At 36.7% G+C, this 14,352-nt stretch overlaps 1 protein-coding gene and 1 pseudogene across 1 annotated transcript; both read left to right on the top strand.

The window, feature by feature from the left end:
* Nucleotides 1-279: 279 nt before the first annotated feature.
* LOC104890043 (glucan endo-1,3-beta-glucosidase) lies at nt 280-2,670 on the top strand. The gene is made up of 2 exons (XM_010675400.4): nt 280-441; nt 1,509-2,670. The coding sequence occupies exons 1-2, from the start codon at nt 378-380 to the stop codon at nt 2,465-2,467; spliced, it is 1,023 nt and encodes a 340-aa protein (XP_010673702.1). The 5' UTR covers nt 280-377; the 3' UTR covers nt 2,468-2,670.
* On the top strand, nt 2,617-10,305 carry LOC130591222 (glucan endo-1,3-beta-glucosidase-like; annotated as a pseudogene).
* The last annotated feature ends 4,047 nt before the right edge of the window (nt 10,306-14,352 follow it).

Raw genomic sequence — 14,352 nt, forward strand, 5'->3', positions numbered from 1 at the left:
CATGCGTCTATTTAAATTGATCGTGACCAAATTTATGCATTAATATTGAACTGTCACCTATACTGAAAATAACAATAGGGATGACGACGATGCATGATAAGTTGATGACATTCACATTCATATATTTTTGAATACGAAGTGTACGTGAAGTTGAGAATATGACCATTGGTGTATTACCTAACATTATTGAAGTAAAAAAGAAGTAATTGAAGTCCATGGAATAATTGACTGACCTGTTTAGTTGAGTTTAGATTAAAGACCATTGCCTCTATATAAAGGGGCCAAATTGAAGAACTCAAAACCATCAAACATATTAATTAACAGCTTCCTAAAATATTTTTTTTCCATTGCTATCTTGAGCTACTAGCACTCCTTCCATGGCAGCTACCACCTCGCTATTTGCCATAGCAATTTTATTGCTCAGCATACAACATACTGCAGGTAGCTAAATAAGTTATTGCTTCAGAACTACTTGTTTATATTGTTATACTACCTCTATATATATAAATGTTTTTTCTTATTTAATTATTCCTACATATGTTCCAATTTACCTGCAACATATGGACTTTTACTATAGTCACATGAGATTTTGTTAGATTTTTTGTTTCGATGTATACTTTCAAAATGTCGAGTTTCATGATTATATAGTGGGATATTTTGATGGTTAAAATTGTGAATTGGAAGGCATAAAATGTTGCAAGTAAATTGGAAAAGAAGTGTAAATAAAAAACATGGTCGAAACTTTCTCTATTTGACTACATGAACAAAAAATGAGTAGAATTTAAAAAAAACGTAGGGAATACTTGTTTTTTTTTGAAGTCTTCTCACGATGAACTCTCATATATATAATTGATGAGATATGAAAAACGTGAAATTGAACGTTATGTTTTAAAGTTCGGAATATGTCTGATATTATTGCCAATTTTTGCATTATGGTTTTAATTGAAAAGTAATACGATATATATTGATGAATTGTATAGTAAACTTACAATTAGTTATGCTTACATTTAGCTCCATCTGGTTCATTGTAGTTTCTTCGAAGACGAATTTGATTTATTCTTGTTTAATTGTATCTTGTTTTTCTTTAATACCTATTGTAGATGTCGTTTGACCTTCAATTAATGAAATTTCTCTTTCAAAAAAGAAGAAGTTATGCTTACATTTGTCATTTTTATTTTAGAAACCAATTACAAAGTAAAGGTAATAACTTGTCTGATTTTCATATATATGTAAGTTTTAAGAGTTTGTCTTAGCTTGCAAGAGACTGTCTATTTTTAAATTAAAATTATACAATAGTAAGCTTAATATTAAAAAGAGAATTAGCCTAATAGTGACTAGCTTAATTTCTTTCGGTGACTAGTTTAATCCATTTAGTTAACAGGTCTACTTTTATATTAAAATTAGACCGTCCCTTAATAATTTTTGAAGTTTTAAATTTCAAAAATAATGAGATATGAAAATAAACACCCTTAATTTGTACTAATATACATATGATCCAATACATACAGAGGCACAAATTGGAGTATGTTATGGCGGTAGTCAAAATGGTGACAACTTACCATCACAGCAAGATGTGGTGAACTTCTACCAATCCAAGGGCATACAAGCAATGAGAATGTACGCTCCGTATCAAGCAACACTCCAAGCATTACAAAGTACAAACATCAAAGTCATCCTAGACGTACCTAACGATAAACTTCAATCTCTAGCATCTGATCCATCGACTGCAATGGAATGGGTCCAAACCAACGTGGTCCCTTTCGCGTCGTCGATTAAATACATCGCCGTTGGTAATGAAATCCATCCGTCCGATCAAGAAGCCTCATCAGTGCAACCAGCCATGCAAAATGTTCTTAATGCACTAAAATCAAACAATTTAGATGACCAAATTAAGGTTTCTACATCTATCGATACAAGCTTAATCACAAACTCGTACCCACCATCTAATGGTCAATTTAGTGACATATCATACGTTACCCCGATTATTAACTTTTTAACTAGTAACGGTTCTCCTTTGTTGGTTAATATTTACCCTTACTTTTCTTATAGATATGGTAACAAACAAGATATTACTCTTGACTATGCATTATTTAAGGCACCCGGTAATGTTGTTACTGATAGTAACAATAACTTAAATTACCAAAACTTGTTTGATGCGATGGTGGATTCCGTCTACGCTGCGCTAGGGAAAGCCGGTGCACCTAACACGGCGGTTGTCGTGTCCGAGACAGGGTGGCCATCGGACGGTGATGGTGATGCTGCTACAGTGGATAATGCGGGAACTTATTATAGGAATTTAATCAATCATGTGAATCAAGGGACTCCGTTGAAAGCAGGGCAGGCGATTGAAACATACTTGTTTGAAATGTTTGATGAGAATAAAAAACCAAATGATGAAACTGAGCGTCACTTTGGGCTCTTTTTTCCTGATCAACATCCTAAATATGGCCAAATCAACTTCAGCTGATATTTTACTTTAGCTCGTTTACACCAAAAAAATATATGTAAACTTTAGCTCGTAATTTATTTCTCATTATAAGCATGCTATCTATATATACATATTACTTGCAATAAATAAAATAAGCCTTCCAGTGTAACTTAAAAGAGACTACATATATGGTACGATATCGGTATAGTCAATCATCTTTACAGTGTTTGGTTTGTATTCTATTTTCATCCATCTTGACATCTGCCAACGGAAGAAGAATAATGATGTATATATAAAAACTAGCTTTTTTTTTTTGGTTCGGTAATTTATTGGCCTATGCAGGCTCAACCTCATGAGTTAGAGGGTAAGAACGGGATCCCAACTCATAAGGAAACTTTCAGAGATTGAAAACTGGGGAATTATACCCAGAAGCAAATGTACACACAAACACCCCAAATATGGGGTTGATGAGAGTCGAACTCCCAACTTCATGATTAGGAGCAGGTGGGAGCTCCAACCATTAGACTCCCACATAATTCTCATAAAAACTAGCTTTTTGATCCGTGCATAATGCATGAGAAGTTTTTATTTATTTATTAGATATAATAAAAAAATTTTGCTTGACTATTTTATTTACCACTACAAATTCTTGAATGAGACTGTTGTATAATACATTGTTGTAAGGCGGATGAAACATTTTGTGTTAAATGACCGTATAGTCACCTGAGATCTTGTTAGATTCTTCTCGATATATACTTTCGTATTAAGTTTTTATAATTTTTACATGTAGGAAATTATATATCAATGGTTAAAGTTATCCATTGGCAAGCGTCGCCGAAGAAGTGTATCAAATATTTTGTAACAAAGAAAGTATATTAGAAGAGAAGAGGACTTGTGCTAATTAGGACTGTTCATGGGTTAGGTTGGTCATTGGTGCCATTTGAGATACAAGCCCCAAATTGCAAATATGCGATTTAACATTTTTCCAAACAAAATCGTGGCGCACTTTTTCCCAAAGCATGCCCAAACCGCACCATGTGTTTGGTGCGATGCAGCTTCACTATTTTTCATCTGCAATGTGATTCTTGTAACCATTTTTATATTTGTGATCGTTTGGTCGGTGCGGTTTAACTTTTTTTTTTATATATTTGTAGACTATTCTAAATTAAAGTTTTGTAAATTTGTTGCCGGAAAATAGTTAGGCTTTTTTTTCAAATAAAAATCACCTTATAAAACATGAAGTTTGTGAGAAACTACTTTATATAATTTTTTTTTCGCGAAAACAAATCTTAAACAATTTTTTTTTGCAAGAACAAACCTTAAACAACTTTTTTTTGCGAGAACAAACCTTATGTCAGATTTCAATCATTGACCCAAGGTTCCGACATTGACCATATTGTGAACATATTATTGAAAAAATAATTCATAGATAACTAAAATATGTGGTACAAATTAAAGTTGTCGAAAATCTAATACATAGTTCTCGTAAAATTAGAAATATATAATCAGATATAAAGGGTCCAATAATACAAAATTAAAAAAATAATTCTTCTATATAGTTTTGCGGTTTATGGTGCAGTTTGCACTAGTACAGAAAAGGCAATTTGCGTCGGATGTGAGGCGCCTATTTGCGTCGGACTATGGTGCGACGCCAAAGCCTTCGACGCAAATGACTCATAAACGATATGCGTCGTATGCGAAAACGACGCAGATTAGTTAGCTATTTGCGTCGCACGTTGTATACGGTGCGACGCAAATGGCTTCCCAGCCCAACAACACCAAGCTCAAAGGGTAATGTGCGTCGCACATCGCCTAAGGTGCGACGCAGATGAGTGATTTGCGTCGCACCTTGGGCTACGTGCGACGCAAATCGCAAATTTTTTTTTTAATTTTTTTTTTTAAAATGAAAAAAACTTGAAATGGTACAACAAACAGAGATCCAACAACTCAAAAACTTGAAATGGTACAACAACAGAGATACAGAAATACTGCTGTGCTTCATACAACTAAAAAGACGGAGGACAATTCAAATCATTCAAACAAACAGAAATAAAAAATTCATATTAAAAATCATACAACAAATAAAATCATATCAATAGTATACAATATACTGATGATGAATCTGTAATACAATATACTCGATGATGCAACCGTCTCAAAAATCATATCAAAAATAAAAAATTCAGATCTAACATACAACAAAAAAACGAAATTAAAAAACTAAACCTAAAAAAAAAACCAGATCTAACAAACAGAAATTTCACTAAATATATTTAAAAAAAATTACAAATTGCGAAATGGAACGAACAAATTCGCCAAAAACCAGATCTCGTTCTTCTCAAATCTCGTTCTTCAATCTCATTCTTCGAATCTCTTTCTTCAAATCGCTAAAAACCAGATCTAACAGAAAGAAATCTCGTTCTTCAAATTTAAAAAATAAACATAAATATGACAAAACAAAGAAATTCAGAATAAAATTTGAACTAAAAAATACCTGAGAAAATAACGAATCTGATGTCGTTGGTGGTGTTTGCAGGCGGTGTTCGACGCGGTGTTCGACGGAGATTTGGCTTTTGCAATGAAGAGAGAGAGACGGAGGCCGTGTTCGACGGAGATTTGGATTTGGCTTTTGCAACGAAGAGAGAGAGACGGACGCGGTGTTCGACGCGGTGTTCGACGGAGATTTGGATTTGGCGTTCGTTCAGCACTCGAATTCGACGAAATGGATTTGGTGTTTGAGAAGAGAGAGAGAGAGAGATGCGCTGAGAATTGAGAGGGAGGGAGAGGGGCTCAGAAATGAGAGGGCATGTGAGATGTGAGTGTGTGACTAAGTGAGCCTAGGGTTTCTGAAGTGGGCCTCTCCTTAATATGCGTCGCACATTAGAGAGGTGCATTGCAAATTGGGTATTTTGCAACGCACCTAAAAGACGTGCGTGCGACGCACATAGTTTGAATTTTTTTTAATATAGAGACTATTTGCGTCGCATGAGTGAGGGTATCCGATGCACATTTGGCTTTTGCAACGCATGTAAAGCAGGTGCGACGCAAATGGGCCATGTTGTGCGTCGCACTCCTCCCACATGCGACGCAAATCCCACCTGTGCGTCGTTTCCGTGTTTGTGCGACGCAAATCAGGGGACGCAAATCGTCGTTTTTCTACTAGTGTTGGCTTTACAAAGATTTAAAATCAATCACAAACAACCCACAATTTTGAAACTACAAACCAACCCAAACAAAAAAAAAAAACAGTTTGAGTTGCGGTTTGGTGTGATCCAGACCATATTATGAACAACCCTTCTTTTCCAGTTTTTTGGGAAGAGATCGGTTTTAGGATAAATAAGTATTAGGATCATACAAGAAAAATTATATTAATTTATTAGCATATTATATTGAAGTTAATGTTTTGGGCCATGAAAAGTAGGGTAAGAAGGTAAATAATTAGTGGGACCCTTTCAAAACCGAAAAAATAAAGTGGGTACACTAATAAGGGAGAACCCCAAAAAAAAAGTGGATAAACTAATAATTAAGAGACGAGTAATGATATTCCCATACCCGGTATTATCCAATGCCATGGCATTTATGTAATTTTATTTTATGACAAAAGTAATATTAAAAAATTATCATTTTTTTTTTCATATATTTTTATTTTGGGGATTATTAGTTGAAATCTTATATCATACCTTAACACTATCTTATCATATCAGTTAGCTATTATATTATATTCGAGCTATATATAATCAAATCAAGTAAATGATATGGGAAAAGTTGGCCCCTACCAAGTATGGGGGAATACTTCCTCAATAAGAGACAGATAGTGTATATATGTAATCCGTTTGGCTAAATTAAAACCTTTTTTCCCATATGTAGCCAATGTTCCAAAATGATTACATTTTCAACAAAAAAAAAATATTATTATGTAATATTTAAAAAATAAATTATAATATCACGGTTTCCATTATTTTCTTACTTATCATATAAGAAGTGTTCTCATGTGATTCCTTCAAATTAGATATGTTACAACTACTTTAGTCTAAAAATTGATAAAGTACTATCGAAATGTCTTACACTAATTAAGCTTGTTGTACACAGAGGCAGAAATTGGAGTATGTTATGGTATGAATGGAGACAACTTACCGTCTCCTGAAGAAGTGGTGGACCTCTATATATAAGTCCAATGGTATATTGGTATACGTGCAATGAGACTCTACGAACCAAATCAACGGACTCTCCAAGCTCTACAAGGGTCAGGCATCAAAGTCATGCTTGGTGTTGCTAACGACGATTTTCCGCGCATAGCGTCCGATCAATCAGCCGCGGATGAATGGGTAAATAACAACGTCTCCCAATATGTTGCGTCAATAAATTACGTTACAGTTGGGAATGAAATCGATCCATCATCGACACTATCATCATCGGTGCACCCAGGTATGCAAAATATTCGTAAATATCTAGATAAAAATACGTTCGGAAATCAAATTAAGGTTTCAACGGCCATTAACACGAATTTGACAAAAAAAACCTACCCACCATCTAGTGCCACATTCGGAGACATGGGATACATTACCCCAATAATTCATTTTTTTGTCAACTTATGAAACACCTTTAGTGTGTAGAAATTTTTAGAAGAGAAAAAAGAGAAACTTGGAGAGAATTAGAAAGACTACATTTTTATATATTTTTCATGTACTCACTTAATGAATAAACAAAACAACCTTTAAATACGAATACAAAGCACTACTAATAACATGTCCACTATGTAGCCTACTACTTGCTATCCCACTAACTAGACCATTATCTAGACCATTACTTGTTAACCCACTAACTAATTATTAGCAATTAATCCTAATTATTAGGTAAACTATTTGACTAAATTTGGAGCATAATCCAACATAGTGGTAAATATTCAGCCTCTTTTTGCTTTTGCAAGTTCTTCGTCAATTGATCTTCCCTTTTTATTATTTACTTCTAATGAACGTAAGCGTGATCCAGTATCTAATGTGAGTAGAATCCCGGAGGATCTCTGTCAGGCCCTAATCTGTCTTATTCCAAAGCAATCCGCTCCGGATACGGTAAGACAGTTTCGACCTATAAGCTTGTGTAATATCCTCTATAAGTTGGTGACCAAGATCCTTGTTAACCGTCTCAAACCCCTAATTCCCTCCTGGATTTCCCATAACTAGAATAGCTTCATTAAAGGTAGGGGCCCTGACGTGAACCTTGTTGTCGCTTCTGAGGTTCTTCATTCCATGCAGAAGAAAAAGGGTAAATGGGGTTGGTTCACGCTTAAAATCGATCTAGAAAAAGCCTATGACCGGATTGAGTGGTCTTTCATGAGGGAATGCCTTTTGGACCTTCATTTGGACCGGCCTGCAATTGACCTAATTATGAGCTGCATTTCGAGTGCTTCTTCTCGTGTATTGATAAATGGACGTCAATCTGAGGAGTTCACTCATTCCCGAGGGCTTAGGCAGGGTGACCCGATGTCCCTTTATCTGTTCAATATCTGTCTAGAATCCCTGACATGTAGGATTAATGAAGCTTGTATGAACAAAGAGTGGACTCCTTTCTGGGTGGGGAGAAGTCGGATTCCTGTCTCCCATTTGCTGTTTGCGGATGATCTCCTTCTTTTTGGCCGTGTGGATGAGGACACTGCCTTCACGGTTCGTAGAGTTTTAGACAGGTTTTGTGATGAGTCGGGAGAGAAAATAAATGAGGCCAAAAGCAAATTGATCTTCTCGCCAAATACCCAAAGTGAGCATAAGAACCTTTTCATGGAAACCCTTAACATCAGTGAAACTAAAGATCTGGGGGTGTATCTGGGTCTCCCAATATCCCACAAACGCCCTTCTAGAAGTCAGGTTCAATTCATTGTGGAAAAAGTCAGAGCCAGATTAGCGAACTGGAAAACTAAGTTCCTGTCTAATGCCGGGAGATTATGTCTCATTTCCTCAACCCTTGGCACTATTCCGGCATACTACATGCAGGCTACTTCCCTCCCAGCCAGTACCCTCAATGATCTTGACTCTATATGCAATAATTTCCTTTGGGGTGAGGAGGGAGGGAGGAAGAAACTCCATCTTGTGAATAAGCAAATCACCTTTTTACCTAAAAACCAGGGGGTTGGGAATCGAAAGCCAGAGACTCATGAACAGAGCCTACCTGGCTAAGCTTGGGTGGAAGATAGCCCAAGGTCAAACGAATCTGGCCCAGCAGTGTATCCGGTCTAAGAATATGTACAAAAATCATGTCACGAAATTCCAAAATGGGTCAGTCGTTTGGAAAAGTATTGGGAACGGATGGGACCTGCTTAGGGAGAATAGCTCTTGGTGTCTAGGAGATGGTAGAACTATTGACTTCTGGAAGGATGACTGGCTCTCCATTGGGGCGTTGCGTGATTGGATCCAGGGACCGCTCTCTCTGGAGGAGGAGGGGAGGAAAGTTCATAGTCTGTTACAGTCCGGTCAATGGGATCTATCCCCCCTATCCCTTCAGCTCCCAACATATCTTGTAAATCGGATCCTTTGCTCCCTCCCCCACCCCTTCCCCCAGAACGCCCCCGCTGACCTCCTTATTCCTGATTTTGTTGACCATAAGGGCTTCAGTCTTAAACAGGCTTATCTGGCCCAAATGCCTGTCCATGAGGGGCATGGGGACCTCTCCTGGATCTGGAAGGGAAACTGTGAGCCAAAAATCAAGTTTTTTATGTGGCTTATATGGCAGGATCGCATTCCCCACAGGCACTTGCTTTCGACTAGAGGCATAACTCAGGACCCCTCCTGTCCGAGATGTCAGACCGACCTTGAACATAGTATGCACATTATTCGGGATTGTAGCAAAAGTAGGGATGTTTGGACTTGCCCGGGGATGCCTGTGAGTACAAATGCAGAGTTTAAAGGGTGGCTTTTGGAAAATATGGTATCCAGGGACCGGTTTTGGGACCTACCTTGGGGATCTCTCTTTCCTTACCTATACCATGAGATTTGGAAGGATAGAAATGATTGTGTGTTTAAAAATAAGAATCCTTCCCCCTTTAGAGTTATAGGAGCTAGGGCTAGGAGAAAGGTACTCGATTATATTGCTACAGGTTCAACCAGTCAAATTAGGGATCCACTCGTCTTGGTCCACTCAAAAGAGTTCTGATAAGTCATATTTATATATAGTTTTTAGGTTCATTTAGGTTGCATTTTAGAGCATTTAGTTTCATATTTAGTTTCATTATTGCATTATATTATTAGGTTATGTTTTTCTATTTCTATTCGGTATGTTTTCTTGTTTTTGATGAATTTCAGGCATTGAGAACGTATTTGGAGTATGATTAGCTAAGCCTAAGGATTAAGAGCGCGTGGAAAGAAGCTACAATGAATAAGGATCGTCATAGATATTTTATAGTACGAATTTGAGCGAAAACGAAGCGGAAAATCATTAGAAGAAATGTGAAAAAGGAGTCACGTCTACTCTTCTGATCATAACTTCTGATGTGCTTATTAGAATCCAGTAATTCCAGCATATTTGGAAACTAGACTTGAAGATCTTTCCAACGATAGGTGGCACGCCCCGAGGAGACTTTTAGTCAAGGAGTTATGCCTTTCGGAAGATTGCGCTGATTCTGCTGGAATATGCCACGCGTACGCGCGGATCACTAATCCGCGTATTAATGATTTATTTAACACTTTCTTTATCTTGTAAATTACTTTCCAAGTCATATTAGGTTATTGAATATTTATTTAGATAGGTTTTCATTCTTTTGCTCTCCTCTCCCTTCTCACGTTATTTCTTTTAGGTTTAGGTTTTAGTTTTCTCTCTTCTTTTTCTCTCTAGTTTTTAGTGTAAACCCTAATTTTCTTTCTTTTTCATTAATTCATGAGTTCTATTAGTTTCTTTCATTGATTTCTTTAATTATGTTTTCTTTTATAGTTTTAGATTTCATTATTTATTTCATGATAGAGTAGTTTCTTTTATCTATGGTTAAGTTGAACCCTAGTATGATTTAATTCATGATTGTTTCTTTAAATTCTCATACTAATTGTATTGTTCTTGCTTAGTTGATTGTGCATATTCCAATACTAGATTAGGGATAACTAGTATTGTTATGATTCCATTGTCTTGATCACAACGGGAGTTGGATTTTGACGGATTTGAGTATTTCAATTAAGGACATGAAGTTCTCCACGGGAGTAGTAGAATGGATTGTTAGGAAGTTAAAGTGCGTGTTTAATGTCTTTAATTTGCATGATTCCACGAGAGTAGGCTTGAATGCATATTAGAGAAGCCATAAATACTCGGGAGAGGTTTATGGTACTTTATAGGGTGTACTTTTCCTTGTGAACAATTAATTCATTAATTTGGGGTAGGAATTATTTTGTATTATTTCGTGCTAGTGGGGATACTTAACTGTAGAGTCTTTTATTTTTATATTGATTAGTATAGTTTAATTCCACCATTATTCTTGATATTAATCTCCTTTAGTCTTACCATTATTTAAGAGCTAATCATAGAACAACTTTCTCTCTGTGGGATCGACTCTGACTTACCCTACTACATAGTTAGGAGGATTAATTAGGTTATTTATTTTTGTTAGGTGCGCGACACGCCTACCAAGTTCCTAATGATTCATGTTGATGTTTCTTTTGTTGGCCCTAGGGAAGTTGCTGGGATTGGGGGGGTTATTCGTGATGCAGAAGGTAGATGGTTTTGGGGTTTTCTGAGAAAGATTTACACTCATAATTGTTTTGCAGCAGAACTTCTTGCAATTCTTGAGGCCCTCTATCTTGTTGAGAAGCATAACCTCCCAAAGGCGATTATATATTCTGATTGCAAAGATGCGACCCACCTGATCAAGGGGGGTCATTCTGACCTATACTCCAACTTACTTACTATGTGCAGGCAGTGGACAACGAACAAAGTGGCCGATCTCTTGGCCAAAGCGTGTAGGACTATGGATGGTGATAGCATTGTAACTAGGATTTTACCCTCCCCCCCTAGTTATTGTAGGGAACAACCACTAGTACAGAAAAGGCAATTTGCGTCGGATGTGAGGCGCCTATTTGCGTCGGACTATGGTGCGACGCCAAAGCCCTCGACGCAAATGACTCAGATTCGATTTGCGTCGTTTCGCATACGACGCAAATTAGTTAGCTATTTGCATCGCACTTGTGTACGGTGCGACGCAGATGGCTACCCAGCCCAACACCAAGCTCAAAGGATAATGTGCGTCGCACATCGCCTAGGGTGCGACGCAGATGAATAATTTACGTCGCACCATGGGCTACGTGCGACGCAAATTGCAGTTTTTTTTTTTAAAAAAAATTTTTTAATTAAAAAAACTTGGAAGAGCAGCGTCAAGAAACGATGCGACGCAGAAACAAAACGAAACGATGAATAACAACGAAGAAAAAGGTCGTATGGAAGAAGTAAATCCAAGTAAAGCATCAACTGTCAATAAGAACACAACGAAGAAACAAAAAACAGATCTAACATAATTTAAAAACTAAACAAAGATAATAACAAACATTCATCTTCTTCCTATTAAAAACGAAACGATGCAAAATTAAACAAAATAAAAAAAAAATTAAAAACGAAATTTAGAATCAGATCTAATACACAAAAAACGAAATTTAAAAATCAGATATAATACCCAAAAAACAAAATTAATAAAATTGAACCTAAAAAACAAAAAACCAGATCTATCATACATGAATAAAATTGCACTAAATATATTTTTAATTAAAAAATCTAAATCGCCAACTTCGTTCTTCTTCGTTCTCGTTCTTCCACTACTACTGGCCATGATTTTGTTGTTCTAACTTCGTTGTTGGGCCAACTTCGTTCTCGTTCTAATACATGAATGAAATTCACGAATTCAGTACCCCAAAATAATCATCAACCTAATCATCATCAATTAGAATTTCTCAGCCATCATATGTAGAAATAAAATTTTGATTAAAAGTTGTACAAATTCAAGAACACTAAAATGAGGAGGACGAAAGAGGAGAGATGAACTGTAAACGTACCATAGAAGAATCAAGTATAGAAAAAAACATTCATGTCGGATATATCTTGGAGCATTCAATTGATATAATCTCGAACTCTTGTTATTAACACCATCTTTGATCTTCCTCGTCTTTGAATTTGGATAGATCTAGTTCATCTTCAGTAAATTTAGAATGAAGGATGAATTTAGAGAAAGAAAGGGATAGAATTACGGTAGAGAGGAGGGAGAAATTAATCGACAGATCTGGTGAAGGATGAAGGAAGAGAGAGAATAATGAGGTGTGGGGAGTTGGGTCAGGAGAGAGAATGAGAGATTGAAGCGGCAAACGAAAAGTTTTTAGGGTTTGGGGAATATAAAGTGTAACGGGTAGTGGGAGATCCAGCTGCGTCGCATTGAACGGCCCATCCGACGCAGATCATGGCCCAAAACTACTTTTGGCTTTGACGATTTGCGTCATATTTGCCACGTGGTCCGACGCAAATTGGGTTTTTGCAACGCACTAATGTACCATGCGACGCATATAGCTCATCTTGGTTCTCATTTACCCATGATGTGCGTCGCACTCTTATTCAAGTGCGACGCAAGTAACATTTTTGCGTCGTTTCCGTGTTTGTGCGACGCAAATGGGGCGACGCAAATCGTCATTTTTCTACTAGTGAACTATCTGCGGATTGTAATATGTTTATGGATTGTAATATGTTTAACGTTATTAATTAATGAATGAATGCTTTGTTTACCCAAAAAAAAAAAAATACGACGCAGTTGTGACAGCGGTAAAAAATGTTACCGCACCCGGCACCAATTCACTTACTAGCGGCAATAAAAATTCGAATCCGCCGCCTGAGCCACTGGTGGGTGAAACTGGACTGTCGTCCGCCGCCACATTCCAGCATCCTATGAGCCTTGAACTTGGTGTTCGTATTGGAATTGCTGCTAACTCAACAAATGCACAGACGTACTACAAAAAATTGATTGACCGCCTAAAGATGGGGATTGGGGCTCCATTGAATCCAACCCAAAAAATTGAGACATACTTGTTTGCAATGTTTGATGAAAATCAAAAACTGGGGGACGAAGTTGAGCGTCATTTTGGGATTTTTTATCCTAATAAAACCGCCAAATATCGCCTCCCAAATTTCAGTTGATAGTCGAGAGCAAGGGAAAATTGCTAATTGTGCATGCATTCTATGATTATATATATTTTGTTTGTGTATGTGCTACGTGTCTACTATACTAAATATATTAGGTCTTCTCATGTCTATTTGACTATCTTTTGTAATTTTTATTTAACGTATTTGGAATATTTAATTTATGTCAATGTTAGAACACTTTGATTATATATTTAGTGATTTATATAAGAGAAAAAACAAATCAAATTGATATATTGTTGAATTTATTTCTAATATCTAGTCTAGTTAAATACTTTGGTTAAAAGGGGAGGAGTTAGCTCAAGTGGATAGAGCGCTTCCCCTTGGCCCCCGAGGTCAGGTGTTCGATCCTTACCCCCAGCATTATGCTGGGGTATTTCCTTAGCATGCTATGCATGCCTTACCAGCCAATGTGTTGGTGTTTCCTACAGCTAGTAGCCTTGTAAGGATTAGCCCTTGGGCTGACTTAATTTCCTAATAAAAAAAAACTTTGGTTAAATTGACCCAAGACGATCTATAGTTTATTGATGAACATTTGATATAGGAAAAACTAGGTCGTCACTAGCCTCCTAAAATCAAACAAAACCTAACTAAATCACTAAACTAGGTAAAGTGATAAGTAAGGGTCGAAATCCACAGGGACTAAGGAACACCAAAATGTATTGATAAAACAATAAGCTAGGCCGGAATCAAGTCGGAAATTGTCAATAACCAACTAAGAACTACGAAAAAGCTAAATATCAAAGATAACTAAAGTTAGGAGATGGGATTAAACACCAACTAAT

The sequence above is a fragment of the Beta vulgaris genome, chromosome 4 (genome assembly GCF_026745355.1).
Source record: "Beta vulgaris subsp. vulgaris cultivar EL10 chromosome 4, EL10.2, whole genome shotgun sequence".
NCBI lineage: Eukaryota > Viridiplantae > Streptophyta > Magnoliopsida > Caryophyllales > Amaranthaceae > Beta > Beta vulgaris.